The 18,215-nt window shown below is 39.9% G+C and overlaps 2 protein-coding genes and 1 long non-coding RNA gene across 3 annotated transcripts; 1 reads left to right on the forward strand and 2 right to left on the reverse strand.

Annotated features, from left to right (window-relative positions):
- The first annotated feature begins 3,623 nt into the window (after positions 1-3,623).
- LOC136244610 (uncharacterized) lies at positions 3,624-7,216 on the forward strand. The gene is made up of 12 exons (XM_066036167.1): positions 3,624-4,040; positions 4,099-4,255; positions 4,308-4,350; positions 4,400-4,934; positions 4,984-5,148; positions 5,201-5,287; positions 5,336-5,612; positions 5,657-6,088; positions 6,135-6,278; positions 6,331-6,500; positions 6,550-6,731; positions 6,793-7,216. Exons 1-10 carry the CDS (start codon positions 3,786-3,788, stop codon positions 6,363-6,365), a joined length of 2,130 nt encoding a protein of 709 aa, XP_065892239.1. The 5' UTR covers positions 3,624-3,785; the 3' UTR covers positions 6,366-6,500; positions 6,550-6,731; positions 6,793-7,216.
- Positions 7,217-7,768: 552 nt separating this feature from the next.
- On the reverse strand, positions 7,769-8,861 carry LOC136244611 (uncharacterized). The gene is made up of 2 exons (XM_066036168.1): positions 8,568-8,861; positions 7,769-8,476 (listed from the first exon to the last, which is right to left on the reverse strand). The coding sequence occupies exons 1-2, from the start codon at positions 8,835-8,837 to the stop codon at positions 7,844-7,846; spliced, it is 903 nt and encodes a 300-aa protein (XP_065892240.1). The 5' UTR covers positions 8,838-8,861; the 3' UTR covers positions 7,769-7,843.
- A 139-nt stretch (positions 8,862-9,000) lies between these two features.
- On the reverse strand, positions 9,001-10,224 carry LOC136244663 (uncharacterized). The gene is made up of 3 exons (XR_010695500.1): positions 9,957-10,224; positions 9,544-9,793; positions 9,001-9,497 (listed from the first exon to the last, which is right to left on the reverse strand). It is a non-coding gene; the product is annotated as an uncharacterized lncRNA (long non-coding RNA).
- Positions 10,225-18,215: the final 7,991 nt, after the last annotated feature.

The following is an 18,215-nucleotide window of genomic DNA, read 5'->3' on the forward strand; positions in this document are numbered from 1 at the left end:
GTCATCATTGAAGTTGCAATTCGTCACACCATCGTCATCCTCAACTTCAGAATTGAAATTCACCCATCCATTCGATACATCTATACCAGTTTCCATGTCGTCGTGATTTCTTTCAATCATCTCGCTGATACTAACATTTGTATCTCGGTCAATATCCTTCGACAAGCGCCAAACACTGGTAATAGGATCGAAAAATTCTTCTTGGTGATGATAAAATGTTCTTCTCTAGACATGTGCATTGCAATGATGACAAAACTTTTCTTTAGACAACCGCTCAGCTGTGGGAGGCTCAGCACTACTCTCCTTCATCTCGAATCAATAAGTGCGTGTTATTGAAGCGCTATAATTCAGTTGTGAAGGCGCTTAAGTGCTCCAAAAGGCGGGCTAATGTGCTTTTGCGTGTGACTGATTAATCAGCGACACGGACATAACTGCTGCAGTTTCTTAGGAGAACCGTACTACTGACCGTATGAGTCGAAACTACCGACAATCCGTATCTCCTTGCTACACTCCGTATCTTCGTTAAGGTTTTCCTGTGCCAGTGCTGGTTCACTGGGCGGCAATAGCTATGTTTCGTATGGCTGCCGGAAGCTTTGCTTTGTGTGTGTGGTGAGGCAGCATAGCCAAGTGGTTAAGGTATCGGCCTGGTAATCGAAAGGTCCCAAGTTCGATTCCCAGTTGAGCCACTGTGTTTCGCATGGCTGCCGGAGGCTTTGCTTTGTGTGTGTGATGAGGCACCATAGCCAAGTGGTTAAAAATTTCGGTAAAAATAATTCAGGTAACGTGGTATGCGTGCCACTTTAATGGCTTTTAGGTAACAAAGGGTTAACCCTTTGTTACCTAAAAGCCATTAAAGTGGCACGCATACCACGTTACCCCTTTGTTACCTAAAAGCCATTAAAGTGGCACGCATACCACGTTACCTGAATTATTTTTACCGAAATTTTGTATATTACACAGGCGTGAACTCACCGCTGTAACTCTTTAACTAAGAATCCTCCGTGACTGAAAAGCGGCCTGAATACTGTCCATTAACTGCTCTACAAGGTGAGGTGTTGTTTAAATAATAATTGTAACATCATTGCTAATTTTTTTTTTTGAATACGCGTGCATCTTTTGTTCGCGATGGCCACAACTTCGTCATGGAAACAGTCAGCACTGCCAAATTTGGAAGAAATACTCTGGAATGATACATTGACGTACAATGACATTTACAGACACATAAAAAATCGTTTGATCAAGTTATGATTTCTACAAAAATGCTATCACATTTGTTTACAAGCTTACATAAAATAAAAAAGACAAATCTGTATAATGGCATGATTTCAGCCATCTAACTTTCAAAGTACAACTCTTCCGTGGCTGAAAATCAGCATGAACAGTCTCCGATAGCTGCTCCAGAATATGAAATGATAGTGCAAGGGGTATTGTAACACTATCGCTGTCTTTGTTAGAAGATGCGTGCCTTGTTCAGTCGTGGCGACCATAAATCCACTTTCAATGAAGCCACCAGTGCCATATTCGGAAGTAACACTTTAAATTACTAGACTGACGCATCGTGACGTTTACAGACTCAGCAAAATTTATTTGATCAAGTAATAATTTTAAAAAAATGCAGTTGAATTTCAATATGCGTTCATAATAATAATAATAATACTAAAACCAGACCTGGGGCAGACAGAGAGAAAATGTTTAGCCTAGATTTAGGAGATGGTGCCCCTCCATCTCTTGGGGAAAACCTCTGTACAAAGAGGAAAAAACCCTTTGCTCTTGGAGCTCTGTTTCTGTTATCCACACACAGACACACACTCGTGCAATAAAAAAACAACATGCGTACATACAATAAAAATGTTTTCTCTTCACTTCATACAGTAGCTACCTGAAAGACTCAAATTGTGCAGATAAACAATATGGATTAGTTAGTGGGTATGGTGGATCTCAAAACAGGGAACAGGGTACATCCGTTTGTTGCCACACAAACCACAGCCAAACTTAGTTCTCTTACGACCTGGGACCCGATATTTACACACAACATACTGCCCCTCGCTCGGAAACTCTATAGGATAATGCTGTCTATCAAACACAGCAGGTACTACTTCTGCACTACACCTAGGCCTTCCCTTCTTTCCCCTTGAGCTGAAATTTCCTATAAGCTCTAAAGCCAAACTTTTCCTAAATTCTAAGTGGGACCTATACTGTTTCTTCTGTCGCCCAGTCCTAGCTATTCCTGGGCAATAGTTTGGGCTGACAGACTCAAGAATGTAGGAATTTACAATGGACAAATCAAAAAAAAACCCAGAACATTCGCATGTACCACCTAGATTTTGATCTACGAGAACATGTGTATGACCTACGTAATTGATCAGCCAAGTCTACCCCTCCCATGTTCTGGTTGTAGAGATTAACTGACCGTGGACAGCTGAAGTCAGCTTGGCTGCCATCAGCTAGTTTCCGAGACACAGAAGTAATGTCTGTGTGATCACAAATGGTGTCATTAAAACATACAGGTTTCCAGTGTTGGGAGTAACACGCTACTTATGTAACGCGTTACGTAATATTATTACTTTTGTGGTAATAAAGTAATATAACGAAATACGCTATAAAAACAGGTAATATAACTCAAGTTACTTTACTAGCAAATGTAACGCGTTACCTAAGTAATATAGTTACTGTAACGAATCTAATATTACATAAGATTATTACTAAAAGTAACGAAGTTACTAATCTCGTGAGTAACCCACTGAGTAACGCCTTGCCACAACGAAGTAATGAAGCCTACTAAGTGAGGCTTATTCACCAGCTACTTACTTATATCAAGACTTGCACGTTGTCCAACAACGCAATCATGTCACGTGATAAGGTGGTAGTTTCACACGTGACAGCTTAAGGCTATGAACACAAAGTAATATAATATGTAATATTATTAGTTACTTTATTTTATGGGTAATATGTAACTGTAACTAAATAGTTCAGCTACAAGTAATATGTAACTAGTTACTTTTAAAATGTAACTAGTTACTTTTAAAAAGTAACTTGCCCAACACTGCAGGTTTTCTATCCCTCCAAACAAAACAGTGGACTTTATTGTCTATGACTTGTGAGGTGATGTGCTCTCCCCTTTCCAATGCCTTGACCCAGGCCTTACTATATTTCGGAAAATGTTTCCTATTTGACACCACAGTCCCGATGCAATAGATTTTGAAATCCAATAGCTCAGCCAAAAGTGTGGGACTGGAAAAGAAATTGTCAAAGTAGAGATGATAGTTTTTACCCCTTAATGGTTCGAACAAATCTTTAACTACCCTTGCCCCCAAAATTCTTTTCCGTGGTCTGGCCTACCTTTCCCGTATATACTAGCTTCCATCACACCTACACCACACTTTAAAACCTCGCTTGATTGGCTTTTTGGGCATGAATTGCTTCAGGGATGACTGACCTTTATAACGATCATGGCTTCATCTATGGAGTTCTCCCTGTGTGGATTGTAAAGGGCCAAAAACTTGCGTGAGAGGTGATCAGCAATGGGACTAATTTTGTGCAGCTTATTATAATTATCATGTCCCCGTGGAAAAGCCTTGGTATTGTCCAGAGGAGGGCGGAAGCGACACACGTGAGCCGTATAGATCAGCAGTAAACTTCTAGTAAAGAGTTTCAACGACAAAAATAGCACTAATTGAGAGATTATTTAATACACAATACTTACACGTTGTGATCCCCATCGATCTCCACCTTCTATCCGTGTACACATGGATTAAAAGTAAATGAGATCACGTGGGTAGTAATGAATGGCGGCATCAGATTGCGCGAGAACCATGGAGGCTAGGAGAAGTCCAAATCTGCAAGTTTCTTCTAGTTTGAAGCGACCCCGAAGTTCTCCCACTTTGTGTACTCCTTATAGAGAAGAGAAGCGAGTTCCTCTCCGAGAACTAGCCTGCCACGAGGCTGCAAGCGTACCCCGAAGAGTAGCGTTGTTCAGCCAATCGTCAGCATCCATTAATACAAATTTGGAGAGCCCTTCCTGTTCCACGACTGCGTCGTTGGTATGTACTATTGCTTTTTTATTTAATAATATTACAGTATTTGTTTTATGTATTCCAGAACAAATGGTCTGAAGAGGAATTGAAAGCACTAACAGAATTTGTGCTATTCCACACACCAGGGGACAAGTGGCCATCTCACAAACAGTCTGAATTTTGGGGAAAAGCTAGTAAATTTATACAGCAAAGGGTAGGATCAAACGCTGTTCGCCGAAGTGGTAAGTGCATGTCTTAATTTGTGTGTATGATTTTATACTTGTTTTATTATAGCAAATGCTTGTCGTAGTAAAGTTACCGGGTTGCTAGCTAGGAGGTAACATCGCATTGTCAACATTACTGCCAAATATTAAAGTCACTTTTAGGTATAAGACACCTAAGGAAGCAGAAGCTTGGTATAACCAGCGTGAAATTTCTTGTGATCAAGATAATGGAGCAGCTACTGTGTCAACAGAATCCTGTGCTCCTCAAGCCTCTATTGCACAAACTTCTACTACTCAAGCCTCTACTGCACAAACTTCTACTACTCAAGCCTCTACTGCACAAACCTCTACTACTCAAGCCTCTACTGCACAAGATGATACACTAACTACACCTGTGTTTGTTGACATGCTCAATCGAATGCCTGCAGTTTCACGATTGCCAGTACTGTCAGAACTTTTTTCTGATTGTGTATCTGGCTTGTTTAAGTATGCAGTTCCTAAGGATTTTTTGTGCCTTGCAGCAAGTGCTATGAGTCAATTATCGATTGGCGGTAGGACAAATGTTTTATATAATCTTGCCAAAGGAATGGGAACATTGAGACCTGATTCGAAGGATTCTAGATTTCCCATCAATCGGATGCCTATGGGCCTCATTGAATATGCAGCACAGTTTTTTGCTTTTGACAATCTACAGCAAGTAAAAAGGGAATTGTGTCAATGCAATGTTTTTAATTATATTCATGCAGGTATCTTGTCCCATGGATTATCGTATTTGGCTACAGACTATGTATTCCAACTTTGGAGAAAAATGGATAAAGTTACATCGTGGACCAATGTGGTGCTTTGCTAATGTAATGCAGAATGTTGAAGGTGCTTCTAATAAAACAGGACAGCAACAAAAGACTATGGATGTAAGTTACATTTATATAGTCTTGTTAGTGTAAATGGTTTCCGTACATATAGGCTTTGGTCAATATACCGGCAGTTTCTGAAAGATCCATCAGAACTGACATATCCAAGTGCAAAACTACATTAGATTCGCAAATACAGGTGAACCTTGTTTGCTTTGAGGATGTGCAGCCATTTCATGTACTGTAGGCAAGCGTTCTTGATGAAGCAGCTGCACATAATCCTGGGGCATGGTGGTGGTTAAAGGCTGACGGATGTGATGTCAACAAAGGATTGAAAGAGTCAGCCAAATTGAAGTGGAGTGGTGATGTGGATTTGCCTGATGGATCCCTTCAAATACAGTATGGCAAGTACAAACAACGTCTTGAAAGGGCAGGAACAGTTGGTTTACACAAGGAAAGCATGGTACAGGATTTAAATTGTGTCGTGGAAGAAGTTAGCCAAGATTTAAAGTTTCTGCAATCAGGTGGGTATGACCAACACAATTCATATTATGTTTTGTTTATGTAGAAATTGTCAAATTCAACAATGAATACTCAGAAAAACTTCAATCTCATTCGCAAAAGGAAAAGGATCTAATAATTTTGGCCTGGAAGGTTAAAGAACTAACTGAGTTGAATGAAATTGGAAGGGAGCTGTACAGCAATGTTAGTCTTTTGGCTAATAAAGTTAAAGAAAATGTGCAGACTCAAGAAAACATTCCATCCCAGCTCACTGCAGTTCGTAAAAAGCTGTTTGCTTTTATTAAGGGAGTAACTCGTCACCAGCGAACTCCAGCCACCCATGTACTAGTCTTCATGATTAGTAGTGAAGATCGAAGGAAGAAGCCTTATGCTCTCCCTGTTCAGTGTATCCCATACAAAGGTTTGACAGATGCTAAGATTCGCCAGCTAGCCAATAGCATCATCAGTGAAATGGTTAAACGGAAAATGAATGTTGCAGGTAAGTAAAACAAAATAGATGTATTAGGAATATGTAAATTAAACAGGATTTACCACTGATGGGGAGTGGAATTCACTTCGCTGTAAAGGTAACACCAGGCCCACATCTGTCTTCCAAATCTGTGCTGATGCAAGAGCAAAGTTTGGCCGTGTTGGAATTAACAAGATGATTAAAATGATAACTCTTACTCGTGCGTACAAAACTAACCTTAATGTAATTCAGTATTTATGCTGCAAATATAGGTAGCGATGATGGAAGTGTTGCTGCATCCTGCTAAACCCTGCCATTAGCACTGAATTACTTGAGGAGATACGGGAGTGGTATGATCATGGAGCTACTATTGATGATGTAATTGACAGACTTCGGCTGAAAACAGTGCCTCCTGGTTATGTACCCCATAGCTGGATAGAAGGTGCAGTAATTAATTACCTGTATTTTGAGTATAGTGATTCAATCTCTAGGAAAAGATGAAACTAGGCTTGAAAAGCTGCGCTCCATTATGGCACAGCTAGAATATCAATATAGAATTAACATCTATGAGTCTCAGGGTGTTCCTTTTAAACAGCATTTGTATGTGCCAGAAGTTCACCCGATAACACAAGTCGGATTTTGTGAGCGAGAAGATGAAGGCCACATTTTAAAGGTACATTTGGTTTGCTGTTTGCTAAAGTATCCAACTTAACATACAATATTGATGTTTTCAGCGAATTGGAAATAGTCTCAGACAAGGTGGACCACCAAGAATCCGTTTGGAGAGGTTTGAAGAGGCACTACACCACCCAACATCTGGGCTCACTTATCCTGCACTGTCTGGTATCCGCAAGCAAAGTGTTGAGGATGTTGAGCGTTTGTTTGGACAGCCATTGATAGACTGGATGGTGCATAAAGAGTACTGCAATGAGGCAGAGTACCTCCAACGCATACGTAACTGGAGACGTGCTTGTGACGAGAGAGGCTTAACTGATGATCAAAGGAGCACGTTTAATACAGAACTGTTGAACTATATATTGGATGATCTGATGCCATGGCACAATGATAATGGATTGAGAGATTTCAGTTTGCTAGAAGTTAACTGGTACGTTCACTACATTGGCATACACTAAACATTAAAATCCATTATTACTCAATGCAATGTACCATCATAGGAATACTGGAGGAGTCAGGGGTTTCACAAGGGAAACATTGATAGCACTTGTTGCTAACATTGAATCAAGGGAGTGGAGGAGGAAGTTCAATAAAGACCAAAACATTGCCGCCGAGCATCCTCGAGCCAGCACTACAGACGATGTGGAATGCTTTTTCAGTGTCCTGCGTGACACTGTAGGAGCAGATTTCACTTTGAAAGAGGTATGCATACAATTTAACTAACATTGGTTATGGCACATCTCAAACAGATGTACTTTGGCTGGAGGAAGGTGACCGAGGAGTTTAAGAAGCGAATGGACCCCAACTTACCCTTCTATTACCACACCTCCAAACATAGTCAATTCTATGAAGGGCTGATGCCAGATTTTAGTGTCAAGCCAAGCAAGATTAAGTGCAAAAAATTGCCTAGGTACAAGCTGCTTGGATCAAATAACAGAGTTTCATTTTCTATACGAGGAGACTCTTCTATTTGAGCAAAATTTCACAATGTACTTGTTGACCTCCCACCCCCACCTGGTTCATGCAATCCATGCTTACTTGACCATTCTTATGCTTCATCTCGTACATTACCATGATTCATTACAATTTTTAAATAAATTATAATAATAGTCAAAAGGTATTATAACTAGCAGCACGACTACGGAGAACTTTTGATGACCATTCACCACTTCTTGAAATGCGTATTCCAGCATACCAGCCTAGTTTACTGAAATGAACAGAGTACTTGATGTAGTCAAATGATACGCTGATTATTTTTCCTCCAGAGATCGCGTCATGGAGCTCATCCAACACCTCTGATACTGCATATCCAATTCTTTCCCAAGCTGAGTCAACAATTTGGCACATAAAAGCTATTGCCTTGGAATCAACTGGATTGTCAGGCTCAGGATAAAGCTTGACTGGCACTCTTTGTCCATCTTCAAGCCTTGTGCTTGCTTCAGACAGTATTTCTTGATATCGCCTCTCCTTGTGCACACCTATGCACTTGAAAATCACTGCATGTGTGATGACAGGAATGGAATCATCATCAGATTCATCCGATTCTGAGGGTGTGGTGACATCAGGAGAATCAGGAGGTGGTGGGGGTAGTGAACTGCTCGAGTTATTAGAGTGCTGACTTTCAGGTGTCGAAGCTCTGGAATCCAAATCTTCCAGCCAGACCCATTTCCACAAAACAAAAACCTGGTTACCTTCGTACAGATTGTAACGATCTATATCTACAGATCTGCTGAATTCATTGCCCTATTAAACAAAATAAAAACTCCATAAAAACATTATGCAATCGTGTAATTGTGTGTGTTACATACGTAAGTATAGATATGACATAACAAACCTCAACAATAAAAGCACTGTTGTAATTATTAGAGATACACAATGCGGCCGGGAGAGGGTGGTCCAATGCTTCACAGTGACGAGCAAAGCCATCGAACACCATAAGCTCTTCACTGTCGCTCTCGTATTGAAGTTTTACCTCAGTTAACCTTGCACCGAAGACGGGAAAACTTGGAACAATGTATTCCACTGTGTCACCCTTAGCCAGAACTGTAATCTTCGTTAAAACCTTCACGCCATCAAAACACTCGTGCACCACACTTTCAGCCATTTTTACGCAATCATTCAAAGTATGCAATTACAGCACATTAATTTTGCATGCGCTTATATCGCTTCCACCCTCCTCTGGGTATTGTCATTGAAATGCAAATTCCATAAGATCTAAAAAAAAACGATCTCTAGCAAAGGCATCAGTAAAACATTCCCCATAAATACGTTCTTGGGACCAATAATCACAAACCCGGGGTAGCTTAACTATTCCCATCACGGTCCATACCCCTAAGAAGGCCTTTAGTTCATCTACAGTTAGAGGCCACCTCCATTTAGAACCCTTTTGAGAGGAATACAAGTTGGTTTCATCTACAATGTGCCTAAAAAGATCGTCATCAAAACTCTGCCCAAGAAAATCCATTGCTGTAGCTGTTGGTGGCAGGGGTGTTGTAGGACCCACAGGCTCAACAAATGGACCCCCCCTGAGAGGAATAGAGGCACTAGCAGTTGTAGTAGAAGGTGGAGGAATGGGACAAGTTAACTTTGACAAATCAATAGAAACACCTAACCTATTTGATACTCTGCTTAAATTAGAAATGTTAATAGAGATTCCTAGGGAGCCACTTTCACTAGAACTGCTGTTGCTACTGCCCCCTCCACTCATGCCTGCGATCTCATTCCCTCCAGCACTTTCGGTCAGTGCAGAAACATCTTCTTCAGCCTAAAAGGAATACATTATCAACAAGACAAACTGTTCAGTGACATACCAGTATTCTCCCAGCACCACTCTCCGACACTCGATCACTTCCAGTCGAGCGTTCTTCTTGTACCTATAAATACAATTACAGTGAATAGCTGACAATGGAAGAAAGTGTGACATACATCATCATCAGTAGCTTCCACAGTCTCCTGATCATCCACTTCAGTAAGGCTACTTTTGGGTGGTGGAATCTGTCCAATGTTGTTGTCGTCATCATCCGATGGTGGAGGTTCCCAGTCTTGGAGACCTAACCAGTACTAAAAATGGCTGCCATATAAATATTCCCTTGCCAAAGAAGTACAAATAACCTTAGAAGAAACTAATACAACCATTGTTATGGGTAAATAGCAATTGCGTTTTGAATTATAAAAAAAGAACAAAAAGAAATCATTGTTTATAAGCACAAAGGCGAAAGAATACCTGATACTTCTCAATATAGTCTAGAAAACCTTCTAGGCCTCCGTGTTCTTCTTCACCACCGTCGTAATCGTCACTAGCCTCACGCTTTTCATCTCGTTCGGCTTCTTCATCCGAATCATTCCAGTCACTATCGTTGTCCAGCATAGCAGCGACTTCTTTCGCTCGTAACTTCGCCCATACTTCGTCAAGTTTTCACGCTTTAAAGACGATTAGAATTGTGAAACCATGGCGAGCAGCTGGGCAGTAACGGTTCATCAATCGGATATTCTCCTCGGACGTTATGCCTCTTTAAACGCTCATGTATATTTGCACCACTTAAATGGCTTTTCGGTAACAGCGGTTTTACGCATTACGTATTTAATTGGGATAACAAAGGGTTAAGGTATCGGCCTGGTAATTAAAAGGTCCCAGTTGAGCTACTTTGGTGTTGTTTCCTTGAGCAAGAAACTTTACTCACATTGCTCCAGTCTGACCTTGTCAGCAATCTCAAGGTTAGATGTACTTAATACTGGTATGGAACCTTCTGTGGCATAGGCTGCTATAGCCATTTTCTGCTCCACAATTGACTTCAACATTTCAAGCAAAGAATTTCATCTGGTTGCTTCATACTATACATTAGCAGACCCAGGCTATGTTGAATATCTTTCAATTCATCAGTGGCTTTGGTGGACCTTTTGAAATGTCCCACAATGCTTCGGCAAATTGCCAACAGGTCACTGACTCCTCGCTGACAAAGTACTCCATCGTGGACAACTAACTGAAGACTATGTGCAAAGTACCCAAAGCTTACTATGTAATCATCTTTCATTGCACAATCCATGTTAGAGGCGTTGTCCCGTAAGACAAGATGAACACGTTCCTTACTAATTTTCCAACGTGACAGCATATCCTCAAGCCTTTCAGCTATATGAGCCTTCCAAATTTGCCACATGCAGCACAGCTGAAGCGTGCACAAAATTATCTTGTACCCAGTGTACAGTCGAACTGAGCAGTGATTCTCCAGCTGAAGTTGTGCTCCAATCATCAATAGTAAAACTGTAAGCAGTTAAATCAGGTGAATGCATCTTTTCCACAAGTTGTGCTTTCATCCACTCGTGTATCTTGGGTATTACATTCTCTGAAAAATACTTCCTACTAGGAATGACCTACCATGGCTCAAGTTCCTTCACAAAACAACTGAAACCTATATCCTCCACTATTGTGAGCGGCTGACAATCCATGCTGTCATTTTTCTCAACTTCTTGTGCACCAACGCTGCCCTTGTATCATTTATATCCCACTGCTTAACCACTTTACCCATGCTTTCACCAAGAAGTGTCAGTTGACGTAAGCCACCAATGTTTGGGACTTTCTTTCTCTCTTTTCTATCTGTTTCCCTTTCACTCTCTTTCTTTGCTTTCAATTTGCAAAGCTCGGTGTGCACGTCGGGATGCTGTATCTTCAAGTGAGAAACTAAATTTCGAGGTATGTATGACTTTGTACTTCCACCATCTCGAGACACAAACTCTCCACACTTATTACACACAGCATTTACATATAATTAAGGGCATTCCCACTACAGGATAAGCACAGGGCTACTTGACTAAAGTTACAGAACATTTATAATGTGATGATACAGGTGTATATAATAGAAACTGCCATACGGCAGTAGGGGCAGTGAGAAAGCAAACTTTGTATCCTCTGCCAAAGAATAGAAGTGCCGCACTGGTGATCTCCACACGTGGAGCAAAAACGTCCGACAAAGTTGAAGTATCTGCATTACCAGGAGTACTTGAAGTGGAAGAAGTACCATCATCCAACAACAGCGTTAAAGACTCCGATTCCAACTCTGACTCAGAAGACAAAGGTGACAATGAAGCCATCACATACGGAAACACATGTTTTCGCATGTGTTGTGAGTATCGGTATAATATCGATTCGATTGCCAACTTCTGCTGATCACCAATATTGCAAAATAGTTGATATCGTAGGCCGATATTTCTGCCGATCCGATAATTGGTACACCTCTAATACTAGGGATATGTGTGTGTGTTTGTCTCTGTGTGTGGAACGTTTGTGTATGTAACTGTGTCTGGAGGGCTTGTTTTTGTGTGTAAATGCGTGTGGTAGTGTACATAGGTAGGTGACTGCAACCACTGGCGATTCTAGAGTTGTCAAACAGGGGGGCACATGCTCACCTTAATTAATGTATGCTCCTGCTAGGGGTCTGGTGGCAGGAAATTTTGAAACATTTACTTTAGAAGGATGCATTTTTTAAAGTCAGTCATAGAAATGGTCACTATATGTACATAGCTATATATACGAACCTCAGACACTAGTTCTTTACTGTATTTGCATCCTTACATTAGACTATTATAGTACATAACCAAGTGATTGAGGTGAACCTTATAGGTAATGTGAATGGCATTCTGCATGTCCACGTAAAAATATAAAAATATACAAAGTGTAACTAACAATTAAAAACCAAAATCAAGTCTTCGATTTCCACTCCCTCCAAATTGTTGTAAAATATTTGGAGGACTCAGTTTCTCAGCAATGTCTTGTTCAACAAAAGGCAGCATGAGACACACTAACCACTCTTGACACATGGTAGTTCTGAGTTTAGATTTAAGTAGCACAAGTTTGGAAAAGGAAGCACTTGTAAAGGGTATAGTGCACAATTTAACTAACAAAAACGTTAGTTCTATGTAGACATTTGTTCTGTTATGCTCTGCTAGCTGTTTAAGCATTTTGTAAGGTTTTGTGGCATCAATAGCACAATCGTTAACAAAAAGTGAGCTTTCATATTTTAAGGAAGCTAGATCCAATGAAAAATGAGCTGATATTTCAGCAAATAGAGAATCCGATGAAAGCTTTCGTTTTTGTAAATCCCCCAACAATGACAAGTAAATTCTTGATTAAACCTTGACTGAAATTCATTTAAAATTATATCTAAGACTTCATAAACACGCAGCCTGTCTTGATAAGTGGCAGGTGTATGCTCCACAGACCAATTTGCGTCTAAATGATGACTAATTTTTCTTGCTCTAGGCTCAGAAATCTCTATTCCGACATTGTCAGCAAATTCAGTAGCTTCATCGTAGAATAACTTGAACTTAGCTTCATTTTGCATTTCTTTTATGGTTTTGACTGTTGTATCTACAACTTGTAAAGTACTGACTATATCAATATCTTCTCTTTGAAGATAATCACTAACAGTGCGGCATTTAAAAAGGATATCCTTTAAAACTACAAGGCATATGCAGAACTCAAACTTCATTATGGAAAACACAAGTCCGCCAGCATCTGCAGCAACTCGGCCATCCGAGCTTTGCTCCTCAATTTCTTCTAATGCCTTTTTAATAGCTGTAAAGTTTTCATATACAGCTTGAATAGCATCACTCCTACAAGCCCACCTTGTGTCTGATAATTTTTTGAGACTTTTAATCCGTGGTTTAGATTTTAACTCAAGCATCAGTGATTCAAGTTTACTGTGTCTATGTGGACTAGCTTCAAGGAAATTGTAAAGATTTTGCAACACACCAAAAAAATTTCTGGTATACTGATTAGTGGATGTAGCTTCCACAAGTACCAGATTAACACAGTGGGCATAACAGTGACTATAAATAGCTTTAGGTTGAGCAGCTTTAACTTTGGCCTGCACTCAGAGTTTCAGAGTCTGTGCTATCAGTATGTTCAATGTCAACTAAACGTTCCTGAATTATGTAATCCTTATCTACATACCTTACAACAACTGATACCTGTTCTTTATGACTCAGATCACTAGACTCATCCATCATAACACTAAAGCAATTATCTGCAGATAATTCTTCCTTAAAAAGAGCGATCATATTTTCATAAATTGCAGCTATTAAGTCATTTTGAATCGTCATGGATGTATACATAGCATTTCATGGGCCTTTCTCAAAATGGTTCTTTAAAACGATATCATATTTTGCTAGTAGTTCTGTAACTTCTAAAAACAATCTTTATTGTTTGAGTCACTGTGTTCCCGATGGCCACGTAAAGGATGACCTGTTTTTGCTAAAAGTAACACAACATCTATTATACGATACAAAACGTTTCTATTACATTCCTGCTGCTTTTCCAGCCTAGAAACATTTTCTGCAGCAGCTTTATCCAACTGAAAGTTAATTGGAATATATTTTAGAAAATCGGCGTGGAACAAAGCAGATTGTTTGTGCACAAAACAACTTTGGTGCTTTGATAGAGCACTTCTACCTTTTTTCCATCGTTGAGCTTGAGTCCCATTTGTCGCAAATGCTGGATCGATTGTGCCTGTATTACCAGGGCCCATTACTTTGTGAGCAAATATACGGCAAAAAAAGCAATATGGTGATAGGAGAATATTCCAACCAGTTATAAAAATCATACCATCATTGACAGAAACTTCTTGCCTTTCCATTGTGTCTTGTTACAGTGTAATTATTCAGTCGAGGTTGGTAAGGGCCTTTCCTGATACGAGCATTTCTTTCAGTCTCATTACTTGGCAGAGGTAAAGAAGGATCGTTTAAATCATTATTTGTTTCTGCATTTGCAATAGACTGAGAACAACAAGGTGAATCAGATGACAGTACACTAGTTTGTCCACATGATGACTCAGGATAACTCTCTGTATCTGATTCTGATGTACCTGACTCACCTTCATTCAAGTCACAACTACTAGAAACATATTTTAAAATGCTCAACTGACTCATCAATAGTATATACACACTAGACACTAGAACACCCGAGAACAAGCAAAAATTAATAGTTAAACAAAATAAAAACCCACTATCAAAATGTAATATTTGTACACGTGGGTGAGCATTATTTAGAATGATATGTATGGCGCCAGTTTTCAGCAAGTTCAAAGGTAAGATACAGGGGCGGATCCAGACTTTCAAAACGGGGAGTTCCACTTTAGTTTTGCTGACTATACTTCACAATTTCTAAAGCTGAGACCAAAAAAAACGTCTCAGCAATTTTAAGTACCCTTCCTCGTCTGTTCAGCTCAATTTAGTACCGATACAGGTCAGTAAGTTGCATTATTCAAGCTTGATTTCTAAATGTTCTATTAGGGTGACTGCTCTATTAGAGAGTTTCGATTCTGCTTCACTGAAGCTGACACAAAAGGGGGTTCCATGGAACCCTTTGAACCCTCCTGGATCCACCCCTGAGCTATCAATGTACGCACATCATGAAGATATGATAAGATGTTTACAAACTTTAAATAATGTGGTAGCCTATCAGTGAGTGTTAGTTAGCTGTATTATATGAAGTGCTACATTTTGAACAAGGGGGGCCTGTGCCCCCCCGTTAAGTTGCCTCTGACTGTAACCAGGGGGCATAGGGAGGGGGGGTTCCAAGGGGCTCAGGCCTGTAAAATTTTGACTTCTGCAGAGTTTACAGCAGGTCCTCTATAAACACACCATTTAGTGTTGCAGGACAAAATGAGTGAGTAATAGTGTATGGCACAGGACAGCAATTTATAAGCTTGCATTTATCTCTCCAAGAAGGATTTATGGAGGTAACATGAGCCCTCTTGAAATTTGTTTAAAGATTGATATACTCTAATAGAACAGTCACGTATACTCTAATAGAACATGCTTCATTAGTGGAGTTTTTCAGACATCCTAACAATGTAAAACTGGCTACGCATGACCTTATACTGCTACAGTCGTTGTGCAGTGTTTAAAGATATAGAACTTTAGTAATTTATCACTTGGACGTGCAATATGAATCCATGCTTATGTATATTATATAGTTATACAACGGCCACGAGTGCTCTGCCTGATATAAATGCACAAGCCTGAGGGCTGAAGGCAAGTGCGTTTATAAAGGCAGAGCACGAGTGCACGTTGTATAACTGTTATGTACCACTCACTTAATAGGTGGGGAGAGTCTCACAAGACAGCTGTAACACTTATAAAGGCCAGGTTTCTAACATCGATTGTGGGTAACCAAGCCATACGTTGCGATGACGTTCCCCCTGCAGTACTGCAGCCACCTGAGATACTGAAAGCTAGTACACTATGGGTTATATCACTAACTTGCATTTGCTGTTTGACTCTCATCATGTAGTGCTCAGCATGCCAGCATGCCATATAGACTAAGCACCAGACTAATCACCATAGTGATTCTCTCGAGCGAAAAAAGTAGCTAAATAGACGGTTTAAGTAAACATAACTACTAAACGATACTAGTATAATTCTTACTATTTACACTGGCTAAACTCGAATCTGGTGGCATGACAAAACTGGTTCCCACAATCGAACGTAAAGGTTAGTATTATTTAGAATATATTTGTTTTATTGAGTCATTGTCGAATTGGACTACAGTTTAATCTGGGCTAAGATGGCACCAGACTATTAAGGTGTATAAGTACGTTTATATATGTAGACTAGAGATGTGGCCACCCGCGTTGGCTTTTTTAATCGCCACTAGCTGCTTGAATGAAACATTATACGTATTGGTGACGTTATGGCCCACAATCAACCTTTACATGTCAGGCCATAAAAGAATTTGAGTGATCTGTGAAGTGTCTTTCCACCTATTAGGTGAGGTGTTGTAGTGGTCTTTGTCACCGGCACTTGTGCTATGCTGCACAAAACCGCAGCCAGTGCAATATCTGTATATTACACTGCGGTCGGTGCATTATAACTTATAATGCACTCGTTGTGGTCTACAAAACCGCAACCAGTGCGTTATAACTTATAATGCACTTGCTGCGGTCTGCAGCAGTGCAATATACAAATTATGGCACTGGCAGTGCCTTTGAACTGCCCACGCAGAGTGGTACATTTGTAGTTACAGGTTTTGATTGTAAGTCATTCCATTCGTATCAGTGGATTCATGGTTCTTATTAGTGCATAAACAAATGCAAGAATTGAGATACAGGATTCAAAAGTTATCAATTTGTATTCGAATACTCTCAAATGAACGAACATTAAGTCTCTAAGCAGCCCTTATTCTGATAACTCAATACTGCTGCTGGAGCCCAATGGCTATGCCACTGGTAACCACATACAATAGTACCTGGAGTCTTTACTTTTCTTTGTACATTTGTGCGTAAGGAGTGTACAGGTTGCATATTTATAGTGATGACATGGTAGGTGTATCTGTGCCTACAGTATGATACATGCCAACTACTTGTAGTGTGTGTCACTTTTTGCAGCTATTTACCTTGTTGTGTTGGATAAGTTTTTGGAATGAGATTTGAGACTTGTACCTGATCAAAACTATGAATGACGAAACTAATAGTGTACTCACTCCAGACTAACTACGTATCATAGACCACTTACAGGACAATAGTATGTTTCTGAATATTGCAGAGAGTGTGAAAAGCAAAGTTTGTTTTCAGGATTATTGTTTAAATATTTTAATTTTAAAAGTACTGCTGTTGTATCAGCCATAGTTGAACTGTTTACTAGTGATTCAATTAATATGGTCTGTGCATTAGCTACAGTGAGTTCTAATTTTTTTGTTGGAGCGGCAACCCTGATTCTTTATGAGAGTCCTACTAGCTGTGAGTAATCAACCTGATAACAGCATAGCCCTGGATGGAGGGACAACATGAATCTTAGCCTTGTGCAGTGGTGGGAAGTCATGCCCTCTTAGAGGTATATTACTAATTATATACTTTAACACAAAGCTCTGCATTAAATTATTATAGGTATGAACAGAGGAATACCAAATGTATTGATGCAAAGTAACAACCAAACTGGCCAACTACCTTCACCAGCAGCCCTGAACCAAATGAAGCTTGTCAACAATACCAACACCTTGCTGGTCAAATTACTACATTTTGATGCATATATTTATTAGAGCTGAAACAGATATCCGTATGATCCGGATATCCGGATAATAATTTACTATCCGGATAGTACTTTGAAGCCAAGCGGATAGTAATAACTTAAAGCCATTTATCTGTCCAACTTCTCATCACTAGATGAATTAATTTTCATCATGGAGAGTTAGCTAAGCTACATTATGTGAAGTTAACAGCAGCCTGGTAAGTTAATCAGCTTGCTCGTGACCATGCCCATCGCTAAATTACGAAGCGAGGCTGTGAATGTTGCTGAAGAAGTTGTAACAGAATAGTTATTGCCTTATAAAGAGTTCTTTACGACTAGTTGTACCTGGAAAAGGTCTTGTAGCAAATGCTACATCTTGTGTTCATGTTTTCTCCAGCTGCCAATCTTGTTACAGATGGTGCAAAGTAACACTGTAACATTACCACACACCTTTTGAAAATCTACAGCGGTGAGCAGCTGACTG

The sequence above is a fragment of the Dysidea avara genome, chromosome 14 (genome assembly GCF_963678975.1).
Source record: "Dysidea avara chromosome 14, odDysAvar1.4, whole genome shotgun sequence".
Taxonomy (NCBI): Eukaryota; Metazoa; Porifera; class Demospongiae; order Dictyoceratida; family Dysideidae; genus Dysidea; species Dysidea avara.